We start from the raw sequence: 24,858 nt of genomic DNA, 5'->3' as shown, positions 1-24,858 counted from the left end.
TAGGAAGTATGACTCAAGGGAAAGTATAGAGGTGAGATCTTAGAAGTTCCACAGCCCCCACCTGCATTAAATACAACAAGGATCCTCATAGATTCCTTGATTTTTTGATTTGCAGACTTGGTGGTGCCCCCCCCCCCAGATCCCGGCGCCCTAGGCAGCTGCCTAAAGCTGCCTAGTGGTAGAGCCGGCCCTGTCACCCTTTCAGACCCGTGCTGCGTGTTGCTGCACACTGGTTCCACAGGGGTAAGGAACGTTTGTATCTGCACTTCCGTGCTCCATTCGCCCAGCTGTGCTGAGTACGTGGTCAGGGTCTGACCCCACGACTCTATCCCAGTGCCTCTTGTATGCGGATACCAGGCGCCCTCTATACATATACAAGCCTTAGGTCGACAGTCAAAAGGTCGACATGTGTTTTCATATTTTTTTTTTTGTCCCAGATGTTGACATAGTCGATATGGACACAGAAAAAGTGCGCTCGCCATGCTTCGGGCTCAGTGCTTCGGCAGACTATTCTATTCTCCCTCCACGCCCTAGTGGATGATAGGGCATGAATTAATGCCTGTCGGCTCAATCCCCCCCCCCCCCCCAACAAAAAACAAAAAAAACAACAACACGTCGACCTTTTGACAGTCAATAAGACTTTAAAAAAAAAAACTGGAGAATTCTTACCAAATCCCACACTTTCAGATTCTCTCACCCTATTACATTTCACCCCTGGAAGGACATTTTTCACTGTACGGTATATCATTGTTCTCTTTGAAATTGTTTTATTATGTGGACATTGGAATAAAAATAATATACATACATATATATCCAAAGAAAAACATATGTAATAAAAAAGATATGAATGGATACAAAACATATTCAATTATAATGATAAGCGGTGTGTCACCTTCCACAGAGCGACCTGGCGGGAGAAAGAGGAGAAACCATTATTTACATGGAGAACATAGAACAGGAAAGACGCTCACTCTGGTAACATGCAAAAGCAGGGATCTGGGCGGGCAGCTGACATCCGGCGATGTCATATGTCCACCCCCTACACGTGCGTCACGGCTGCATTACCATACGTACGCCCAGCGTTTGCATGGGAACGCCCATGAAACGTGGGGCGTATGCATATGGTAATGAGCCCAAATAGCCCTTCACGCCCCTCTCCACCCCCTGTTCGGAGTGTTCACATTTCATGCGGGATTTGGCCGTACGCCCCGCTCGCACATGCGCAGAGACGCCTCTGCACATGCGCAGACACAAAACATCGGCGGCACGAACGCACGCGGACATTACCGCACCGATCAGAATAAGGGCCAATGTCTAGGTCTCCACACAGTGCGGCAGCCATTTGACTATTCATCCTCATTCTAACCAGGGAATTGGCAATCTTCAGCTTCAGTCAGTTCAGTGGGATTGGTAACACTCCACACACACATACATAGTACAAATCTATTATCATTCTGCTCAGCTGCACCCACATACTGTACATGGTATGCTGCATCCTATTCTTGTTTAAGTCCTGTCAGTGGAGTCAGTGGTGCTATATAAATAAATAAATGATGATTGTTGCTTTGACAGAGATTGTGGGGAGAGGTTTCACAAAAGGAGGTGTTAGTGGCCAATAACACATAGCCCTCCATGTTCTAGACTACCCCTGCTACACATTCTCAAGCAATCTGTTTTAAAACAGGAGAATAACTAAATGCATCTCGCTATCCTTTCCAAGCCATTAATGGGTGCACAGTTGCTGTGATCTTTGAATTTGAATCTTTATCTCACAGAATGCAGGAGATACGAAGCAGCGGTGGTACCTACCGCCACCCATTGTTGCGATGCTCATCGCATATGTACTGACATATATGATGAGCAACACAAAGGGCAGCTCTTATCAAGAGAGCTGGTCACCGCAGGGCATGCTGGGAGGGATTCCATGTTGGATCCCTCACACAGCAGCGCTGCGGGAAGGAACCATAGGCTTCTATGGTTCTATGAGGATACACCAGCTAGAACTGACGTAACCCTCCGCAGCAAAGCCCCACTAGGAGGGGCTTTAGTACATTTAAAAATGTGGTAAAAACCCAGAAAACATGGTTTTTACTGCATTTTTTCTTTAGAACATCCCGTCCACAGACTCATTTTTGGTAAAGAAGAAAAAAAAAAAGCCAGCAAGCTGCTCTTACTATAGGGATGTACATTTCTATTGTTCCCATTGTCACAACAAAAACACAGACATATTTCGCAATATTGTTATACCCCTTTCACATCGCACTTTTACAACGTTATATTGCCGGTTTGTTTCCATTTTAAAACGTTGAAGGCTGCAATGTGAAAGTACCAGAGTTGATTTACCGGTTAAAGTTAACTGGTATTTCAACACGGTTAAAAAGCAGAGTCCTACACGTTTTAAAGCCGTTTTTTTGGCAGTTTGAACAGCTCTATTTCAATGGCTTTAAACGTGTCCCTTGGGGGTTAAACAGGTTGAATATTTGAATGGTATTAAATTATTTTTAAAACGGTTTTCACCTGCAATGTGAAAGGTCTCAAGGCTCAGACCCGTTTTAAAGTCCCATTTAAGAATACCGTGTCATTACCCATTTCTGCAATGTGAAAGCAGTATTACTGAATATTTCTTGGAAAATGTTGCTGAACACTTTCCATCCTAGGAAACCTATGGAGCCCAATTATTATGGATTGCATATTCGATATGATCTGGGTGGGACCTTACTGCCTATGATCACATTGCAATATACGATCCCAGCGGCAGCATGCATCACAGAGCACATGTACGGAGAGGGAGTCGGAAAGGAGCCCGTTCCTGCAATCTGCTCTATCAGGTGCTGGGGGGTCTGCGTTGTCAGCACTGACCCCCAGCTGATCGCTTCTAAACTGCAAAATGTCCGGCAGAGAGTAGTAGCCCACAGGCTACAATGGGCTGCCTCCATTCTGGGATGGCAGTAGCTGCGGGATCAATATCCAAAATGCTTGGTAAATAGGGCAGCATCATATCCCCCATATAAACCTATGAGGGATGCTGCTGCTGCTGCAGGCAGGACTGGATGGATAAGGGGGTTTACTCCCAAGGGAGTTAGTGCATGCTCGCACACCTAATTAGTTTAATTGGTCCCCTGATTGGTACAGGGTAAGAAGGCCCCAGAATGTTTTATCAGAAGCGGGGGTGCTGTTCCCTACAGCAATATAGTGCACATTTCAAAAGGGGGGAGAGAAAAAGGGCTGTCTAGGGGAACGCACTGAAAATTGATTAAAACATAACTTTTATTAATTTTATTTTAATATTCCCTATATCAACAATTAAAGGGGAATTGTATAAACAGTAGAATTTTTTAAGGGGTTAAAATGACGTACAATACATACACAAATACATATAGTGTGTTTAGAAAGATAGAAATAATGTGTTTTAAAAAATTAACACGGATGACTGCCCCTGAAAATGTCTGTTTAATAAGCCCTGAGATGAAGAAATGGGGTTGCTTAATTGTAGTGTCTCCACCGATGACTTTTTGTGCAACCTAGTGTCACTTTATCACAGTTTTTATATATTTGTTAACTGTTTACACATAGGGCACAAAAGTCAGACTCTGAGCCGTGATTTGCACTAGAGTCAGGTTGTCTTAGCAGATTTAAGAGTATTTATAGGCGCCCTCTTGTGGTCATGTTAGGTAATACAACAATACACTTTACAGATCCTCTAGTGGTCTCAATATTTTGACTCACTAGTGTCTTGTATGATACACAAGGTGCTTCCTAAATCTGCTAGGGTGTAGTCTAATGCTACCCCTGTGGAGTTATTTATCACTGTTCTAGCAAACCATATTCATCTACATAACATATAGGCTATCAGACATATCAGGGGCAGGCAATGTGCCAACGCAGCGTTTCACTGTTTTAACAGCTTTTTCAAGGCCTCAGAGTCTGACTTTTGTGCCCTATGTGTAAACAGTTAACAAATATATAAAAACTGTGATAAAGTGACACTAGGTTGCACAAAAAGTCATCGGTGGAGACACTACAATTAAGCAACCCCATTTCTTCATCTCAGGGCTTATTAAACAGACATTTTCAGGGGCAGTCATCCGTGTTAATTTTTTAAAACACATTATTTCTATCTTTCTAAACACACTATATGTATTCGTGTATGTATTGTACGTCATTTTAACCCCTTAAAAAATTCTACTGTTTATACAATTCCCCTTTAATTGTTGATATAGGGAATATTAAAATAAAATTAATAAAAGTTATGTTTTAATCAATTTTCAGTGCGTTCCCCTAGACAGGACTGGATGGATCGCAGCAGGTATTAGAGATTCCTGATGCGGTCCCTTCTACTTACATTTGGGGATACGTAATATTTGCGCTTAACTCCCTGTATTTAATTAATATTTATTGGTTACTAGAAAAGGTTTTTAAAAGGACCATGCTGTATATTATCCTCTTTAGCCACTAGATGGCACCTGAGAGCAGCGTGTTTTGTCTTTGTTGCATTGTTCATAGATTGTCCGTCCTGTCCTGTTCGTGGAAATAATCAGCCAAGTACATATCACAATGTATCTTAAGGCCCATACACACTGGGTGACTTTGAGCTGAAAGCAGCTCAGTTTTGTTGTCTGAGCTGCTTTCAGCTCAAAAGCCACCAAGTGTCTACAGGCCAGCAATGAGCAGTGATGTGCTTTCCTGCATGATCACCAGTGGCCACCGTTCATCTATGCTGCTTTCAGACCGCATAACTGGCTTTGACCCTGTATTTGGAAACGTTTCCAAAAACGGGTCTGCCAGATAAAACCCCTTTCACACCGCAGCACTTAAACGGTATATTACCGTTTAAGTGCCGATTTTTTGACACTGGCAGACCTGTTTTTGGAAACTTTCCAAATACAGGGTCAAAGCCAGTGCAGCCTTCAGCCCTCCCCTCCGTGCAGCTCCCCCCCCCCTCGCGCGTGTCGACCGAGAGCATGTCGACGCCCCCCGCGCATGTCGACGCCCCCCGAGCATGTCGACGCCCCCGCGTGTCGGCGCCCCCCCCCCGCGCGTGTCGGCGCCCCCCCCCCCGTGTCGACTTACCCCGTGCCGGTACCTCCGTTGTGGATCCCGGCACTGCAGCTCAGTATGCTCGGAAAGCATTTATGAAAAAAGTGTCTTCCAGAAAATGGCTGCCCCATAGGAAACCCTGTTTAAAAAAACTGTCTTTCGTATGGGGGCAGCCATTTTCTGAAAGACACTTTTTTCATAAGTGCTTTCCGAGCATACTGAGCTGCAGTGCCGGGAACCACAACGGAGATACCGGCACGGGGTAAGTCGACACGGGGGGGCGCCGACACGCGGGGGGGGCGTCGACACGCGCGCGGGGGGTGTCGACACGCGCGGGGGGGCTCCAGTGCTGTGAATACTTAATGAGCGCTCATTAAGTATTCACTGTGCTGAATTTAGGACCCAGCTCATTGGCTGGGTCCTAAATACCGTTTCAGAACCGATTTTGAGCCTTAAATACCGGTTCTGAAACGGGTAGGACCCTGCATTTTAACCGGTTAGAAAAAACGTTTTTTTCTAACCGGTTAAGTGGTCCTGCACCTTTCAGACCGCACACATTACCGTTTTAAAACGGTAAAAAAACGGCAATATACCGTTTTTAAAGTGCGGTCTGAAAGGGGCACTACTGGTATTACCAGCAAATGAGTGACGGGGTGGACGGCTTTCCATAGCGTCCTGCTATGGAAAGTCATCCACCCCAGGAAAAATCGGATAGAAGGGCAAAAATCGCCAATCCCCATCATCGCTGTCCATACATGCTGGGCAAAATGGACCTTCATTCTGTATGTTTTATGCAATTTTGATTTATTATTCTCTGATGTACTAGTTACAGTAACATTCAATAAAGATATTAATATGCCCAGTAGTATAATCATGCCTACAGTCTATTATACATCCAGCTACCATGGACATGGGAGTTCTTGTTCTCATTTCAATTTACTACTGTCTGATATCTGATATATTTTATCATCTATGTATATGTCTAGTGTCCGTGAGTCTCCAAAACACTGCCATCTACATCTCTTTCTCGGACATGCACAAAAACAGAAGATAGCAGACTAGCTTTCGAAGCTTTTGCTTTGAGCTGGCTTACTAGTCTATTATGTTATGGTAGAGATCTCCATTCATTATCCAAAGACACCCATACATGGAGCGATGTGCTCCGTACTTTTTGTACTAGATCGCAGCGCATCTAGTACAAAAAGCATGCAATGCAATCTAGTACTAAAAGTACAGGTTACACATACTTTTTTGTGCTGTGCAATGCGATGTGCTGTGCTGTGCAATGCTGATCCAATCTGCAGCTGCACAGATTTCCATCCGTTGCACAGTGGAAATCTTATCTGACTGAGTGGGATTTTCCTGGCTGGAAATCAAACCACACCACACCTGCAAGGTTCCAACTCAGCCTCATGGCTAATGGTGCCCATACATGATACAGGATTTTATTGCAAGATGGCCATGCATATTTGGAACCGGAGAAATGCGCAGTGTAGCAATAATTTGCTAATTTGCAGCTGTGTGATCAGGTTTAAAGGGGGCCCAATATGCCAAATGTACAAAGCTTGTGCTTCACTAATTGTACAGTACTGTATATTGGAACCTCTTACTAGAGACAGTCAGTGGTGCAACTCCTGGGGGCATCAGATGCGATTGTCTCCATATGACATGGGGAATGGGGATGGAGGATTGGTAAAGTACCACCACATTATCATGTCCTGCAGCCCTTGTTGCCTGGCCATTTCATCTGAGAACAGGAGATCATACAGTAAGGGACAGTCAGGCACCGGTGAACTTCTGCCAATGGCAAGCAGAATACTTACACAAGTTCAGGAGACGGTGTTGGGCCCAGCAGAGCCTTCATTGTCCTTCGTGCATTCTTTTTTGCATTGCTAACAACGGTGACAATGCCTAATACAGAGAAATAAAATATACTAGACTTGTACATAACATGCATATATATTCAGCAATGCCATAAGGTAATAAGTAACCACAATCATTATGCAGCCCCACATCACATCCTACATCGTGTGATGAAAGTTGCTTGGTTAGTTGGCCATTAAAGATATGTCCTTAGAGATGACAGCTTGGCGTTTGTGGTCACTTTTCTAATACTCAAGGAGAAACAGATTTGGGTTCTGCTATACGGATGGTAGGTCGACAGTCGACAGTAGGTCAAACAGTTCACATGTCCTAGGTCGACTAAAAGGTCAACACAAGCAATAGGTGAAATTGCAATAGCCAACACATGAAATGGTCGACATGGTATTTTATTTTTTTTCCATGCTTTACGATCCACGTGAACTACAAGAACAATGAAATTGAGGGTGCACAACTTTAACAATATCAACTTTGCTCAGGTGTCGACATTGACACAAAACAATTTTCATGTGTCAACCTTTTCCATTTTAACCTTTCATCAAAGTCGACCGAGTGCATCGACCTGTTGGTATCAGCTTAATGATTGTCGACCCTTTGATCCACACCTGCACAATCTGTCCCTGGGTTTCCATGAACTGGGGCGTACTCATGTTAGGAGTAGTTGCTGGCACAACGCTGATAAAGTACAACCACATCCATGTAGGTAGTCAGGGAAGGTGTGAGCCAGTTCTAGCCAGGTTTCAGGTGCCCTAGGCTGATACACATGTAGCTCCCCTTGTAATGCTGCCAAACACACGTGTATGGGCGCTCAGAGACTCACCGGTCATACTGCCCATGTACATGTAATAAAAGGTTATACAACTGTGCTGTAGCACAATGTACATAAAGTAATGGTCCCGTCAGTAAGTTACATTGGCACAGCCACCTGGCAGTCACCTAAAGAACTTTACCCCCCACAATACAGATGGAGCACCTCTCGCTATTGCAGGAGATGATGGAAGATACGCCAGCCACCATCCCCCACCAGCCACCGTAAGGGGCGAGATGCGCATGCATGGCCTTACAACAGGGCTCCCCCCGGGTCCCTGCCGCCTCGCCGAGGGTCGCCCCGGGTACCCGCCACCTTGCCGCCCCCCCCTAACCCTGTCCATCTCCCTGAAGCGGGAACGGACAGGGTTCCCACCCCCCCGCCGACGGTAAACTGTCTCAGTCAGATGGCACGCCTCTCCGCCGGCGGCGATCGCCAGCGGACAGATTCTGGCGATCCCAGAGCAATAGCGAGAGGCGCTCCATCTGTACATCGGGGCGGGTGATAGCTAAGAAGCATGGAATAAATTATACTTTCATTTTATTCCTCGGCTGTCACCTGCAAGGCGGTCCTAGTGCCCTAGGCTGCCACCTAATCAGCCTATTGGTTAACCAGGCACTGGTTCTAGCCTAACCACCTTAAACCGGACTATTGTTTATTTATTTATTTACAGTCTCTTATATAGCGCAGCATATTCCATTGCGCTTTACAATTGGAAACAGCAGTGCTTAAACAAACTGGGTAGAAACAAACTGACATAGAGGAAGGAGGGCCCTGCTCACAATCTTACAATCTGTAGGACTATGGGCCTGATTCGCAAATAAAAGCAATGTCCTACACTGTTTAATTTTTGGGGGGCTACTGTGCCTGTGTTGGATGCCCACATGTTGCGAAGGTTCTGCAATGGCATTTGCAGAGAGGAATTATTTGAAAAGTGATTGACAGTCAGGGACTGTTTGTGAGTGATCGCAGGCTACCAAAAAAACAGGTGCGTCACAACCATATTGGGGCCATGTCACTGCCTGTGACTGCGACATGCTGCAGGTCATATTACTCAGATTGTCAGTAACTGACTGATGTGTGTACAAGCGGAGATTCTGAGATGCCTCCAGTAGGCGCCTCAATACAAACATTGGCAGCTGCAACATTTGCATACTTACAAACAGTTGCTGTGTACAGGATCACAGCTGTGATGGCAACATTTGCATACATTTCTGAAACATGCCCTATATTAATGCAGGCATACACTGGGGCTATTCTATTTACATAAAGACACATACCTGTGATTGCGCCCCAAAAATCCTGGACGATAAGAATCAGCAAAGGCCGGCACAAAGCTCCCCTCTGGCATATTCTGCAGCCCTAGCTTCTCAAGCTTTTTCTTGCACTGTCCCATGTATGAGACATTTCCAATGATGAACCCCAGCGCCCCAGCCACTGGATCACGAGTAAAATAAAAGGGAAGCACAAATGATAAAACATGGTGAACAATACTTGTATATTATGGTAAATAAATATATATAATAGATATATCTAACGTTCCCCCTCACATCGCAACAACAGCTCTGATTCATTATGGGCCAAATGTATCAAGCTTCAAAAAGTGATAAAATGGAGAGTGATAAACAGCCAGCCAATCAGCTCCTAACGGCCATGGTACTGGCTGGGTTTGAAAAATTACAGGTAGGAACTGATTGGCTGGCTGTTTATCACTCTTTCTTTATCACTTTTAAAGCTTGATACATCTGGCCCTTAGGCAGAGACTCCCCAAGACCAGTAAAGGTGTTCAGTGGTTACCGGTGCCAAGTTGCCAGGTGGGGCCTCTTCTGTGGTCCCCTCCGGACCAGGGCAGCCGAGAGGTATGCTGGGCCCCAGTCAAATTTGGGGTGTGTGGCCTAATTGCCGAAGGCGTGGCCACCTCCTGCGATTAGGCCACGTCCCAAAACCGTTTTGGAGGGTGAAAACACACTTTAAAGTCAAGGGGGGGGAGTGTTATTGTCGCCCCTCGTTATCAGCTGAACATACCTACAGCATGTGCTGTGCTGACAGCAGGCCCAGCATGAGAGCTCACACTGTCAGTGAAATGCTCATGCTGAGCCTGCTGTCAGCACAGCACATGCTGTAGGTGTGTGCTGCTCGGGAGGGATGGAGGTGTAAGGGGGGTGAGTCAGACCAGGGGCCGTGCCGGGCCCCTCCAGCAAGCCCAGGCCCGGGTAATTAGTACCTGCCCCCCCCTCTCGGCTGCCCTGCACTGAACCTAGTGAGTGCCTGCGCCTGCTCAAGTGACTCAGTGCTGATGTGAATGTGCGGTCCTGTACCCACGGGCTGTGGTCTAGGCTCTCCTGCTGTGGGAGCTCTCCTAGGGGGAGATTCTCTAAGAATATCAGCCCCCCTTCGCCGCCCATCGCATTTATAATTATCGCATATGTTGTAACATATGCGATAATTATAGCAAAGTACAGCTCTTGCGTTAAGAGCTGTCCTTTGCGGTGAGAGTCGCCGGGTCCCAGCAGGTCCCGGCGGCTCCCCCATCCCTCACACAACCGGCGCTGCTGCTGCTGCGCCGGGCTCTCCTCCTCCCTGCACCCGGAAGAGGATCAGTGCAGGGAGGAGGTCCGGGCAGCACAGCTCTGTGCTGCCCGGACACAGGTGAGGGGGCGATGTGGGGCGGCGGGGGGTCGGTGCGGGGCGGCGGAGGGTTGCGGTAGAAGCCCATTGGCTTCTATGGGGCATCGCCAGATTTTTCTGGTGATGCCCCCCGTCGCGGTAACCCGGCGGGGGAAGCTTACAGCATCCCAAAATGTGGTAAAAACCCCAATAACGGGGTTTTTACCGCATTTTTCGCTTAGAGAATCTCCCCCTAGGGTTTTCTGTGTATGCCGGCTGTGCTGCTGCAGGGAAGCACACCTATTTGCACAGGCTGGGCTGCTACAGAGAGATTAAACCCTTGTAACCAGCATAAAGCTTTCTTAACCCCTGCAGCCCCTGACTTGGTAGTAGCAGTGTCCTCAGCATGTTACTGCCTCCAGCCACATACTGTAATATTCATCAGCAGTCCCCATCAAGCTGCTCCCTGCAATTCCCAGCTATTGTACCTCACACTACCCAGCTGTTTCCATAATAGATGGATCCTTTCTCCTACTAAAAGTTGTGCAGCCATCAGAAGGTTAAACTACTTGCCCTACTCCTTTAAAGTTGCACAAACACTATTACTCAGCTTTATTTCCATTGTTACCCGTCAGACCCTTTTTGCACTTTCCATATATGGTTGACATACTCTCCTTTTGTGATGCCACGCCTCCTTTCCATGAGGCCATGCCCCTTTTCCTGGTTTGTCCATTACAGAATAAATGTGCTTTACGATCCAGTCTGAATTACCCCCTTAGATGGCTGTAATCTACATGCTCAGTGCTTATACTTACATGCCACTTTTGGTACTACGCCGAATCTTGCGCTTTTTGACAGATAACCTGCGGAGAGGAAAGAATCAGTCTAGTTACAGTATCTGTAAGTTATTCTTGAAACTAGCAATCTAGTAATACTGGGACTTATTACACTAGTCCACTCTTTCTGACAAAATCCTTCTTAGATGGACAAAACCATGTGCACTGCAGGTGGGGCAGATGTTACTTGTTCAGAGAGAGTTAGATTTGGGTGGGGTTTTGCTTCAAAGTGAGATCTATATTGCAGTGTAAAAATAAAGCAGACAGTATTTACCCTGCACAGAAACAAAATCTAATTCTCTCTGCACATTTTAAATCTGCCCCACCTGCAGTGCACATGGTTTTGTCCATCTAAGAAGGATTTTGTCACAGAGTGAACTAGAATAACCCCCACTGTACCATGGCCCATGCACAACAAAGTTGACATTGTTTAGTAGGACACACAGCACTTGTGTTGTTGCAGTCTTATCATTTTTGTGTTTTAGCCACATGTTCCATATCTAATCACAGTTATACGGCCACACCTATGGGTGAATTATCTTTCTAGGTGTAGAATAAATTTTTTATTGCCAATGATTTCTTATACAGCACAGTTCCCTGCAGCAAAGGTCACTGGGAAAACAAGGCAGCTTGTACAAAGAGCGCTTTTCTTCTGATGATACTGGGAGGGCTGTACCTAGAAGTATGCAGGTGGAGGTATCACTCCGTCACTGCATCCAACATCTGGCTAGCAGTCTGCTTACAATTGCACCATGCAGCCAGTATCACTGCTGCAGTGCCACCAGGTTGCTACAGACTAGGGATTGCCATCGACCATCGATAATTCGAAATCCTCAATGGTTTATGGTTGATGCAGAATAGTTTTGCCATCGATGGGGGAGAACCAGATGGTTTCGCTCCATCGATGTCAAGCATAAACTAATAGTTGTTTTTTTTTCCAAGGGGCCGGGACATGGAGCATAGCTCCACCCCTGTCACCCATGAAACCCCGCCCAATGTTTTGATTGGCCCATAGGCGAATCATTAAAAAAAATGGATGTCCATCAATAGGTAAAACATTGATTGTCATACATTGCATAGTATGTCACTATCGATGGCCAGTTGCAATGGCAATGATGGCCATCCCTACTACAGATATGTACACTGCAGCCTCCTGAGGATGCACAGAGCAATGCTGTACTTCCCAATGTTGGCGGCCCCCCCACTTAGCATGACATCATTCTATCAATGAGCCCTTTTCATAGAAAAAAGCACTGTATGCAAAGTAAACAAAGCAGACAATGGGTAGGGAGAGCTCTGATCATAGGAGAGCTTACAATCTAGTGGGCCGTTATAGGTGCACCAGTGTGACAGATTAGGTGGCTGTGCAGTAGCCTCTAGCAATGTGGTGGCTATCTGAGAAAATAACAGGCAGTGGGGAAATATGGTCTGTCATGGTAGGAAATGGCACAGTCTATGGCCGGGATGTATCACACTAAAAGTGCAGTCGAAAACCCATTTTCTGGGTTTTTAACTCCTTTTTTTTTAATGGATCATTGGCCATACTATAGGAAGACGAAGAGGAGAGAAGGGGTTGCGAAATTCGATGCACACCTGTTTTTTCACACTTTTAAGAATCAACTTTCATAATAATAAAGTTTTATTAAAAAATGACCTTTCCTTTTTCTTTTATTCAAAGAAACTCTGGGGCATTTAACGATTAGACATGGTGAAATAAAGAATTAAAAGGACATACTAGTATCACATATAACATATATTGTGTGTAGGATAAGTTTTGAAAGATTGTAAAAAAGTAGTGTATTAAAATGACAGAACCTGTGTTGTGCCCTGGATATAATTTGGATGTGGGAGAAGGCTGTAAGTAATTGTATTGCTATACTGCTACTTTTATAGCTCTGTGGTTTAGTACTGAGCTTGCAGGCTTTATTGCCAATTTGTAGCTCTTTTATCTGGCACAGAGCCCATGTTTCTCATATCAATGGAATGTGTACATAAATGTTGCAATTTGTATTACTATCTAGGTGCTTGGCTCCTTCAGGGAAAGTCTTTATTTAAACAGGCATTAATACAGTGGTATTGGGGGGGGGGGGCTTAGTTTTTTGCCCTTGTCACCCCTGACTGTGCTAGTGCTCACAGCTGCCTCTCCCTTCAATGAGGGGTTGCTGATGGGTGTTAATTCACTTGGAGACTCTTACACATACATTTTACAATTTGTATTAATGTCTAGGTGCTTTGATCCTTCAGCAAAAGTCTTTATTTAGACACGCATTAATACTGTGGTATTGGGGGGGGGGGGACTTTAGTTTTGCCCTTATCGCCCCTAATTGTGCTAGTGCTCACAGCTAGCTCTCCCTTCAATGAGGGGTTGCTGATGGATGTTAACTCACCTAGAAGCTCATACACATTCCCATCACACTTATACATTCATTGTTTATATTTTGCAAATTAGCATATTTTCTAGGCAACAACACAGGTCTGAGGGGTTGGGGTCCGACGGTTGTGGGACCATTTGTAGACAACAAGTAGATAGACAGCCATTAGGTCGACACAATTAGTTCGACAACTCAATAGGTCGACATGCTTTTAGATCGACATACCATTAGGTCGACATGCCATTAGGTCGACACTGCCATTAGGTCGACAGTGTCTAGGTCGACAGTCAAAAGGTCGACATGGTGTTTTTCACTGTTTTTTGGCCGAAATGTCGACACAGTCGACATGGACACAGTTTGAAGTGAACCACAGCCCCTCGCATCGCTTGCTTCGCTCGCAATGCTTCAGGCACGGTGCCTCGCTGCGCTCGGCACACTATTTTATTCTCCCACCACGCCCTAGTGGATAGTAGGGCATGAAATACCGCCTGTCGGCACATGTCGGCTCAAAAAACAGTGAAAAAAACCATGTCGACCTTTTGACTGTCGACCTAGACACTGTCGACCTAATGGCAGTGTCGACCTAATGACATGTCGACCTATTGAGTTGTCGAACTAATGGTGTCGACCTAATGGCTGTCTATCTACTTGTTGTCTACAAATAGTCCGGATACCGGGTCCGACACGTGTTTCACCTATCTACAAGGCTTTTCCAAGGCTAGCCATCCATCAGCATCATTGAAGGGAGAGCTAGCTGTGAGCACTAGCACAATTAGGGGTGATAACGGCAAAAACTACAGCCCCCCCTAATACCACAGTATTAATACGTGTCTAAATAAAGACTTCTGCTGAAGGAGCAAAGCACCCAGATATTAATACAAATTGCAATATTTATGCATAAGAGCTTCGAGGTGAATTAACATCCCCCCTCATTGAAGGGAGGGCCAACTGTGAGCACTAGCACGGTCAGTGGTGACAAGGGCAAAAAATCTAAGCCCCACCCTAATACCACTGTATTAATACCTGTTTAAATAAAGACTTTCACTGATGGAGCCAAGCACCTAGATAATAATACAAATTGCAACATGTATGTACACATTCCATTGATGTGTGAAACTTGGGTTCTGTGCCAGATAAAAGAGCTACAAATTGGCAACAAAGCCTGAAAGCTCAGTACTGAACCACAGAGCTACAAAAGTAGCAGTATAGCAATACAATTACTTACAGCCTTCTCCCGCATCCAGATTATATCCAGGGCACAACACAGGTTCTGCCATTTTAATATACTACTTTTTCACAATCTTTCAAAACTTATCCTACACACAACATATGTTATATGTGATACTAGTATGTCCTTTTAATTCTTTATTTCACCATGTCTCTTCGTCTTGCATATATTAATGGTTGCAAAGATAGCACCACCACCTGAGAAAAGTCGAAAATAAGGTGGATTAAATACCCACACATGAGGGTCTCATTAGGTGGAGTGCAGATCTACACCCCCCCCCCTTTTTTTTTTTTGCTCCTCCATACTATAGGAGCCTATGGGCCTCTTACAGCAACCTCCACTGCCCCACACCATCCGCACAGCTCCTTCTTACCTGTTCAGGCAGCCTCCTGGTGTGCTGCCCAGACCCAGTGACCTTCTTCTCCTTAGCAACACCAACTTCCCCTTCCAGGTGCAGAGAGGAGGAGGAGGAGCCCAGGATTTCCTGCACACATCTGCAGCCAGAGGCTCCCAGGCGCAGGAGGTGAGAGCGACATGTGGGGGCCCTCTCACCCAGTCCTGGCTGCTTCGCAATAGGCGCTCTTTTCACAAGAGCTGCCCTTTGTTAATACATATGCGATTAGTGTCATTGCAAGGCAGGGCTGTATAACACATCCGGCTATCATTGAAAAACATAAACATGTTTGTGCCAAACCTAAGTTACAGTATAATGCTTTCCTTTTGGCTCAGCTAAAATATACTGTTCAAGCATCACTTCAAAGAGATCTAATAACAGAAAATATATATTTACTAACCTTTGTAAATGAGACTCTGAGTGGCCAGCATGCTAACAAGGGACAGCGGAATAGCTGCAAAAAAAACAAAAAGCATTAGGGTTAGCTTGATCTCCATACTGGATTATGTCAGGCAATGCAGTGTCTGTTTTAGGACATCATCCATCTCTTGTTAAGTATCAGGATGAGTGACTGTGATACTGCCTGTAGCACCTGAGATTTTGGTTTTAAGAATGTTAACATAGGCGTCTATGGTGGGAACTGGCCCTAGATACACATATTAATTCATAACATGTGCATCAATGGAGCCAAACAGCCTATTGGTTGCCGAACTCCCCCGGAACCCGCTCCTGATAGGCTAAGGGAATCCCAGTAACTGACGCCACAGGGGTTTCTTTTATTCTCTGGGAGTAGGCTCGAGTGCCAAAACACTTGCGGCTCCTCAGCCCGCTTGGTATCTAGTTTTGCCGTTTTTTATTTTTTAACCTCCTGGATGCCTACTATGGACCGAAAAGCACCGATCTATGCCAGAGGGATCGAAAGTATATATTTATTTCACAGTTACCCATGTAGACAAGGGGAACGGCTACAGGATCAAGTTAGATAAGTGTGTATGTATGTATGTATGTATGTATGTATGTATGTAATAAAGTTGTACTTTATTATGTGTCTGGGTTAGTTATTTGGGTATTGGTTCTGTAGTGGGGGGACTACCCTAGAGGGGGTACCCCTTTAATGGGGGTTCCCACTCCCCCCAGGGACCCGGCCTGGGCTGACCAGCCAGAGTGTCATGTTTTGGCTGGAGGAACTTATATAAAAAGTTTCCCCTGGCTGTGGCATGACACCGCTGGCTGTTGGACACCTATTTTTTTTTTGGACCCTGTATTTTTGGAACCAGGACTGGTCCAAGAGCCTGGTGCTGGTTTCTTTAATACAGGGAGACTCTATTTGATTCCCCCCCCCCCAGTATTCAAGAAACCGGGACCGGCTCAAAGAGCCCAGGGCTGGATGTGCTCTGGGGGGGGACCCCAACCATTTCTTTTTATTATTTAATTATTTGGAACTTGTGTATTATCACGGCGCCCGTTACGTAGTTAGTGTAGTGTATCTGTAAGAATCAGCGTAGTGTTCCCGCGGCCAGCTTAGTCAGCGTAGTCAGTGTAGTCAGCGTAGCGGCAGTTACTTGTGTATTATCACAGCGCCCATAGTGTTAGCATAGTTGTACTATCCAGTTTGGTAGTCAGCGTAGCGTCCCTCTAGCGGGTCAGTCAGGTGAAGCGACTGTGACTTGCTGTATTTCTGTTGCTTCGAAGTGGAGTTAGCAGACCTTTACGTACTCAGCGTAGTAAGTCAGAATGCTTACACAGTCAGCGTAGTCAGTCAGAGGTGAAGCGACTGTGACTGCGCTAGCGACTGTGATTGCGCTAGCGGAGCTTTACACACTCAGCGTAGTCAGAACGCTTACGCAGTCAGCGTAGTCAGTCAGAGGTGCAGGTGAAGTAACTGTGACTGCGGCTGTATTTCTGAAGCTCCTTGTTAAAATTAATTTGGAATGGCTGCTGAACCACTGACAATATTTAACCTGCTGCAGACGGAGGAGGAGTCATGGCATTTTTTTAAGAACACCACTTGCTGCCACAGACGCAAACCTGTCTCAATGGCCACCCAATGCGTTTGCGCATAAAGGAGTGTATGCGGCTCTGCCACATTAAAACATGCAGAAAGAAGGATAGAGGGGGTTTGAAAGGGGGGCATTTGCCAGTATGTAACATGGAGCACTAGCAAATGTGTCCTTTATTATGTATGAGACGCACTTGAAAACGCACCCCCCTTTGTGCATGAGACGCACGTGCTACCGAACCCCTAACCCTGTCTCCCTGAAGCAGACATGGGCAATGTTGCCGTACCCTGCTGCAAGAATTATTGAGACGCACAAGTGTCTGAGATGCTCATGCGACTCAGGCAGATGGAGCGCCTCTCCACCGGCGCCTGCATGATCGCCTCTCCAACGACGTCCGCCAGCGCAGGGGATCTGGCAGTTACCGGTGCTGTGTGAGAGGCGCTCACTGGGCTTGCCAGGGATGCCGGGGACAGAGCTGCAGCTCGCAGGGACAGTATGGTGACTACGCTGCATGACGGGGACACCACGCTGACTACACAGGGCTGCTGCGGGGACACTTCGCTGACTACGCAGGGCTGCTGCGGGGACACTTCGCTGACTACGCAGGGCTGCCGCGGGGACACTACGCTGACTATGCTAGCCGTTGGGCTAAGCTGACAGCATAGCTTAGCCTACTCTGAAAACATAGCGTAGGCTGGAGCTGTGATAACACACAAGTACCATTTATTTTTCTACTTTTAACACAGAAAAGCCTGCATGGATCTGAATGATCACAAGGCGGGGTTTCACTGGACCAGAGCGGTGGCTTAACTGATCTCTGGCTGCTGCGAAATCGCAGTCGTGCAATCAGATCTAATTCAGGACCCATGTCAAATAGCAGTGCTGCCAGATCACATTATGCAACATATTATGCCCATTCACATTATAACATACAGTCCCCCAGTTCATATTATGCCACACTGTAGTGCCTTCACTTCATATTGTACCACATTACATTGCCCAGTTTCATATTATGCAACATTTTAAAGGTAATCCCATACATGTTATAAAATATATATATATATATATATATATATATATAAAGACAGGGAAGGTGGCCCTTCTCAGCAATGGGCCCAAAGGCAGCTGCACTCCCTGCACCAATGGTAGCCCTTGTGTACATCTAGAGAAATATATATATATATATATATATATATATATATATATATATATATTAGCTGTAATGTGAGAGTTTCTGTTACCTCTATGCCAGACGCTTTCCTCTCTGCATTCCTTGAAGATTTTAGCAACGTCTTCCCTGTGTGCGTGAGATACAGGACAGTGCATCTGAAAAGTTGAAAAATTCACATTTATTTTAAATAAAGTCACCCACATCTGTCAGGATTCTTCTAATTCTTGATGTTATTTAATCATTACAGTTTGAGTATCCCTTATCCAAAACGCTCGGGACCAGAAGAATTTTGGATAACAAATTATTCTGTATTTCGGAATATTTTTATATTTCAGTGAGGTTTCTTGAGGTATCTTGCATTTATGTTGTATAAACACATCAAACACATGAAATACACACAAATATATTTTATATGTGCATGAAACAAGGTTTTTAAACCTGAAACAAATTTTGTGTACAATCTCAGGTATTGAATTTGACTGCCAAGTAATAACTTTCTTGGACATATTTAGTGTCAGTTACATATCATGTCCCCGATAGTGTCAGTTACAGATGTCCCCAGTAGTGCCAGTTAAATATCATGTCACCAGTAGTGCCAGTTACATATCATGTCACCAGTAGTGCCAGTTACATATCATGTCACCAGTAGTGCCAGTTACAGGTACAAATCATGTCAGCAGTATTGCCAGTTATAGATCTTATCACCAGTAGTGGTAGTTACATATCATGTCCCCACTAGTACACTTACAGATGTCCCCTGTAGGTTTTTAGCAAAGTCTGGGAATCATACTTGCCGACTTCTCATCTCCCTTTGCGGGAGACCGGGGAGAGGCATTGCCGGGAGAGGGCAGCAAGCTCACGCCTCACAGAAGCAGGGGGGCGGTGCCATCGCTGGGAGGGGGAAAGGGGCGGTCCGAGGGTGGAGCCATGAACGGGCTGCACGATCGGGGGGGGGGTGTCTAGTGCGAGCACATCATTTCAGCCCCGCCCCCTCAGTGCAATGCCTGTATTTCAGACATTGCACTGCAGGGGGTGGGGCTAAAATGACGCGATCGCACTAGACCCCCCCCCCATCGTGCATCCCGTCCATGGCTCCGCCCTCGGACCGCCCCCCCCCCATCGGCCTTCTGAGTATCCCTATGGTTATGCAGCATGGCCATAGGAAGTAGATGCTTTACCAAAAAACAGACTGTGGGCCACTGAAAAGCGACTTGTCGGCATTCTGAGTATCCCTATGGTTGTGCAGCATGGCCATAGGAAGTAGATGCTGTACCAAAAAACAGACTGTGGGCCACTGAAACGCGACTTGTCAAGGCCGTTTTGGATGCAAAATGGCCTTGACAAGTCGCGTTTCAGTGGCCCACCACCACCAACCCAATACGGGATACGGTCATTGGGTCTACAGCAAGTTGGTCGACAATCATTAGGTCGACATGGGGATAGGTCGACATGGATCAAGGTCTACATGGGTTTAGGTCGATAGGTCATTAGGTCGACACAAGCATAAAGTCGACAGTGTCTAGGCTTACAGTCAAAAGGTCGACATGGGGTTTTTCACTGTTTTTTTAGCCGACATGTGCCGACAGGCGGTATTTCATGCCCTACCATCCACTAGGGCGTGGTGGGAGAATAAAATAGTGTGCCGTGCGCAGCGAGGAACCGTGCCCGAAGCATCACGAGCGAAGCGAGCGCTGCGAGGGGATGTGGTGCACTGGAAACTGTGTCCATGTCGACTGTGGTGGTGCACTGGAAACGGTGTCCATGTCGACTGTGTCGACATTCGGGTAAAAAAACTGTGAAAAACCCCATGTCGACCTTTTAACTGTCCACCTAGACACTGTTGACCTAATGCTTGTGTCGACCTATTGAGCTGTCAACCTAAACCCATGTCGGCCTTGTCCCATCTCGACCTAGAACCATGTTGACCTAACGGTATCAACCTAATTACTGTCGACAAACTTGCTGTAGACCAAATGATCCCAACCCCCCCCCAATACCATGCACAAATACTCCCTGACTGTCAATCATTGTGCAAATAAATCCTCATTGCAAATGCTGTTGCAAGAAAAATATTGATAAGAAGCGGATATAGAATTTCAGTAAACAAATGCCAATTGTTTATGTTGGTAATAGAGAAAAGAAAATTACCCATAGGATACATGTCACAGTCTGGCAAGCGCGGTGCTTACCCATCTGTAAGATGCAATCTGCTCTGCCATTTGGGGCTTCCTTCATCTGGCAGGTGGACGCCTGAATCTCCCCCGACCGGCTCCTGTGATCTGCGGTGGCCGATGCCAGGAGTTCCCACCCAGTACCAGACATGGGAATGTTCAGTTAGTCAGTTCCTTGCGGCCAATCAATAGCCTCCTGCGGGTGTAAAGGAGGCTTTGCAATGCCAGTTGCCAGTGCAACACTTCTCACAGATAGTATGTGTTTTGTGTCCTGAGCTCACTCTTTTGTAATTCTCAGGTCGTCAATATATTCCTTAATCTTTAGTTCTCTGGTCCAGTCCGTCTGGTAATTCTTCAGTTTAAGTATACTTCAGTCTTCAGCAGTGGTGGCTCCAGAGGTGGGGCTAGGGAGGCCAATCCCGGGATCGGGATCGGCGGGATCCCGGGATTTAGGCCTAAAATCGGTGGGATTTGAATCCCGGGATTGAAGCTTTCAATCCCGGGATTTCGGGATTAGTATCCCAGTGCTAAATGTACTTTTTTTTCCAAAGCCGGGCAGCGCTGAGCACTTTAGAATGGCTCAGATGCTGCCCGGCTGTCTGCTGCGTACCCCCCGGTGGCTGATTGGTCCGCTCCGCTGTCAGTGTCATGACAGCGCCCAGGCTGCGCAGCGTGACCCCTGACATCACGCCACGCTGCAAAGCCCGTCTGCCGCCATGCCTGTCAGTGCACTTCAGCACAAGCACAGTCGCTCAGCCGCCCGCCCGGCCGCTGCATGGATGGACGGACGGACATCGATCCTGCTGCTGCCTGTCACCATACCTCTGTAAGTGACAGTGCAGGGCAGGGGGGTGGGGAAGAGTGGCGGGCGGGCAGGCGGGGCGAATAAGAGGGCATTTATATTGATATTTGGGGGGGGGCGGGTCATTTTTTTTTTTATTAGGGAGGCCAATCCCGAGATTCCCGGGATCACGGGATTGAGCATTTTTCAATCCCGAATCCCGGGATTGAAAAAATGCCCCGGGATTGGCCTCCCTAGGTGGGGCTGCAGCACAGTGAGTCCGGGCCAGTGATGTTTGGCAGTGGTTGGGGTGGCAGTTGGTGCGGCTCCCCTATTCGTATTTTGGACTGCGCTACAGTTCCTCCTCTGAAACCGCCACTAATCTTCAGTAATCCGGTCTAGGCTGTCCAGTTATTTCTGCTTTTAGTATTCCTAATTCTCCAGCAGTCCTCCCGATATCTCTTTTGACCTTTATATTGATTGAGTTGATTCTTGAGTTCATATTGTTTGGATCTTATCTTATCATATGTGTTATTATTATGCTATTACTCCTATCTGTACTTGAACCTTGCTGTAACAATTGCAAATTTCTCCATTGTGAGACGAATAAAGGAATTCTATCTATCTATCTATCTATCTATCTATCTATCTATCTATCTATCTATATTCTTCGACCATTTAGCTGCCCAGATTTGCAGGTTTTTGCCTATCATTTCCAATCGAAGTTGCCGAGCTAGTGAGATGAATCAGGCTGGGGCAGCGACCTACACGTCGCACACCTCCTTGCAGGTTTTCTTGGTTAAAACTCCCAGCGTGTTCAACTCCACGCCCCTGTTAGGGTCACACTCACCTTTTCCACTTGTTTTCTGTATCATTGCGGTATATACACAAGCAGTGCATCAAGCCTGTGAAACGACAAATTCTGGGTACTAAACCAGTCAATGCCCCAGTCTCTCCGCCTGGGGCACTGACTCAAAGCTGACTCAAAGCTTATAAAGTATACCCCTACATGTGTATTGTACAGGTAAAATCTTAAATGTAGTCATTCATTTTGGACAGCAATATAAAATGTTACTATTTCCAGGTGTCTGTTGACTATAACTAGTAGCTACACAGACACAAAGGGTATAACACACCCACACATGTAATAGAACTGGGAGAAAGGTTGTGACAAGGGTCTGTTGTCTGTTTAACAGGCTGCGCATTGCTCAGCCAGGCTACTAACAGGAAAAACTAGGCATCCAGGTCCAGCAGAACTTCATACTGTAGCTTCTCTATTACAGGTTACTTATCTATGCAGAGTTCCACACTCCGCTCCTCCATTCAACACTGACTATGAAGTGTGCAGTGTGTAGGAATAAGGCCAGTAAAACAAGACTCGGTTACTCGGTACGCCAGAAAGAAATGTATTCTCCATATGAGTTTCATATCTGAATTCTATTAATTGATTTGTTATGTCATTTATTGATTTTTATAACATTATTCCTATACTGATTGTATGCCAGAGAAAATTGTTCTCCATATGAGTTTTTTTACGAATTTTATTGAAAGTTTATGTATTTATACAACTTTTTCATTCACATTGATTAATAAATAAAAGAATCGTCTGTACTTGTTTCCTAGCACGGCCACAACGATCATGATCGTGGGCATCGTAAGGGAAAATCGGGGGCATCGCGGGCATCGCAGCCATCGCATGCACTAAAAAAATCGGGTGCGATGGCCGCGACACGATGCCCCCGATTTCCCCATAGGGAACAATGTTAAATGCCTCAATTTAGCCACGATGCCCCCGATTTCCCATAGGAAACAATGGTAAATGGCCCAGAAACCCACAAAAACACCCCTGAACAGTGAAATGTCCCCCCAAAAGTATTTTACGCAACCCCACGATCAACGCGAACCCGAAGCGTGGCGAGCGGCGGCGGTACGCGTCCTCCGACCTTTTCATACCCCCACTATCCACGTCGGCGTGGAGTTGAGAATAGAATAGTGTGGCGAGCATAGCGAGCCACCGCGCCCGAAGCGTGGTGAGCGCAGCGAGCCCCGCGAGGGGACGCGGATACCTGTGAAGCCCGCGAAGGGACGCGTTTACCTGTGAAGGTATCCGCGTACCCTCGCGGGGCTCGCTACGCTCGCCACGCTCGCCACACTATTCTATTCTCAACTCCACGCCGACGTGGATAGTGGGGGTATGAAAAGGTCGGAGGACGCGTACCGCCGCCCCTCGCGGCCTCGCTGCGCTCGCCACGCTTCGGGTTCACGTTGATCGTGGGGTGGCGAAAAATACTTTTGGGGGGAAATTTCACTGTTCAGGGGTGTTTTTTGGGGTTTCTGGGCCATTTACCATTGGTCCCTATGATGATTTGGTGAAATTGAGTAATTTAACATTGTTCCCTATGGGAAATCGGGGGCATCGGTTACTCGGTACGCCAGAAAGAAATGTATTCTCCATATGAGTTTCATATATGAATTCTATTAATTGATTTGTTATGTCATTTATTGATTTTTATAACATTGTTCCTATACTGATTGTATGCCAGAGAAAATTGTTCTCCATATGAGTTTTTTTACGAATTTTATTGAAAGTTTATGTATTTATACAACTTTTTCATTCACATTGATTAATAAATAAAAGAATCGTCTGTACTTGTTTCCTAGCACGGCCACAACGATCATGATCGTGGGCATCGTAAGGGAAAATCGGGGGCATCGGGGGCATCGCGGCCATCGCATGCACTAAAAAAATCGGGTGCGATGGCCGCGACACGATGCCCCCGATTTCCCCATAGGGAACAATGTTAAATGCCTCAATTTAGCCACGATGCCCCCGATTTCCCATAGGAAACAATGGTAAATGGCCCAGAAACCCACAAAAACACCCCTGAACAGTGAAATGTCCCCCCAAAAGTATTTTACGCAACCCCACGATCAACGCAAACCCGAAGCGTGGCGAGCGGCGGCGGTACGCGTCCTCCAACCTTTTCATACCCCCACTATCCACGTCGGCGTGGAGTTGAGAATAGAATAGTGTGGCGAGCATAGCGAGCCACCGCGCCCGAAGCGTGGTGAGCGCAGCGAGCCCCGCGAGGGGACGCGGATACCTGTGAAGCCCGCGAAGGGACGCGTTTACCTGTGAAGGTATCCGCGTACCCTCGCGGGGCTCGCTACGCTCGCCACGCTCGCCACACTATTCTATTCTCAACTCCACGCCGACGTGGATAGTGGGGGTATGAAAAGGTCGGAGGACGCGTACCGCCGCCCCTCGCGGCCTAGCTGCGCTCGCCAAGCTTCGGGTTCACGTTGATCGTGGGGTGGCGAAAAATACTTTTGGGGGGAAATTTCACTGTTCAGGGGTGTTTTTTGGGGTTTCTGGGCCATTTACTATTGGTCCCTATGATGATTTGGTGAAATTGAGTAATTTAACATTGTTCCCTATGGGAAATCGGGGGCATCGCGGGTACATTGAGCCATTTAACATTGTTTCCTATGGGGAAATCGTGGGCATCGCGTCTGCACCATTTAAGCCTTTTTTAGCCGCATACGACGCAACCGACACGATTTTCACTGTT

At 46.5% G+C, this 24,858-nt stretch overlaps 1 protein-coding gene across 3 annotated transcripts in view; it reads right to left on the bottom strand.

Moving 5' to 3' along the window:
• Window positions 1–761: 761 nt before the first annotated feature.
• Window positions 762–24,858, bottom strand: part of OCIAD2 (OCIA domain containing 2) — a 35,973-nt gene continuing 11,876 nt past the window's right edge. For 2 of the 3 annotated variants that reach the window (XM_083156545.1, XM_083156525.1), the window contains exons 2-7: window positions 18,405–18,489; window positions 15,564–15,617; window positions 11,149–11,196; window positions 9,007–9,163; window positions 6,861–6,948; window positions 762–907 (exon numbers count right to left, since the gene is read on the bottom strand). In XM_083156545.1, coding sequence (XP_083012671.1) covers window positions 6,930–6,948; window positions 9,007–9,163; window positions 11,149–11,196; window positions 15,564–15,617; window positions 18,405–18,489 — 363 coding nt within the window. In that variant the 3' untranslated portion in view covers window positions 762–907; window positions 6,861–6,929. The remainder of the gene's footprint in view (window positions 908–6,860; window positions 6,949–9,006; window positions 9,164–11,148; window positions 11,197–15,563; window positions 15,618–18,404; window positions 18,490–24,858) is intronic. The other variant, XM_083156536.1, reaches the window with a different exon arrangement.

The sequence above is a fragment of the Crinia signifera genome, chromosome 1 (assembly GCF_055691185.1).
Source record: "Crinia signifera chromosome 1, ASM5569118v1, whole genome shotgun sequence".
Classification (NCBI taxonomy): domain Eukaryota; kingdom Metazoa; phylum Chordata; class Amphibia; order Anura; family Myobatrachidae; genus Crinia; species Crinia signifera.
Note: the sequence above shows the minus strand (reverse complement) of the source record. Positions and strands in the feature narration are given on the sequence as shown.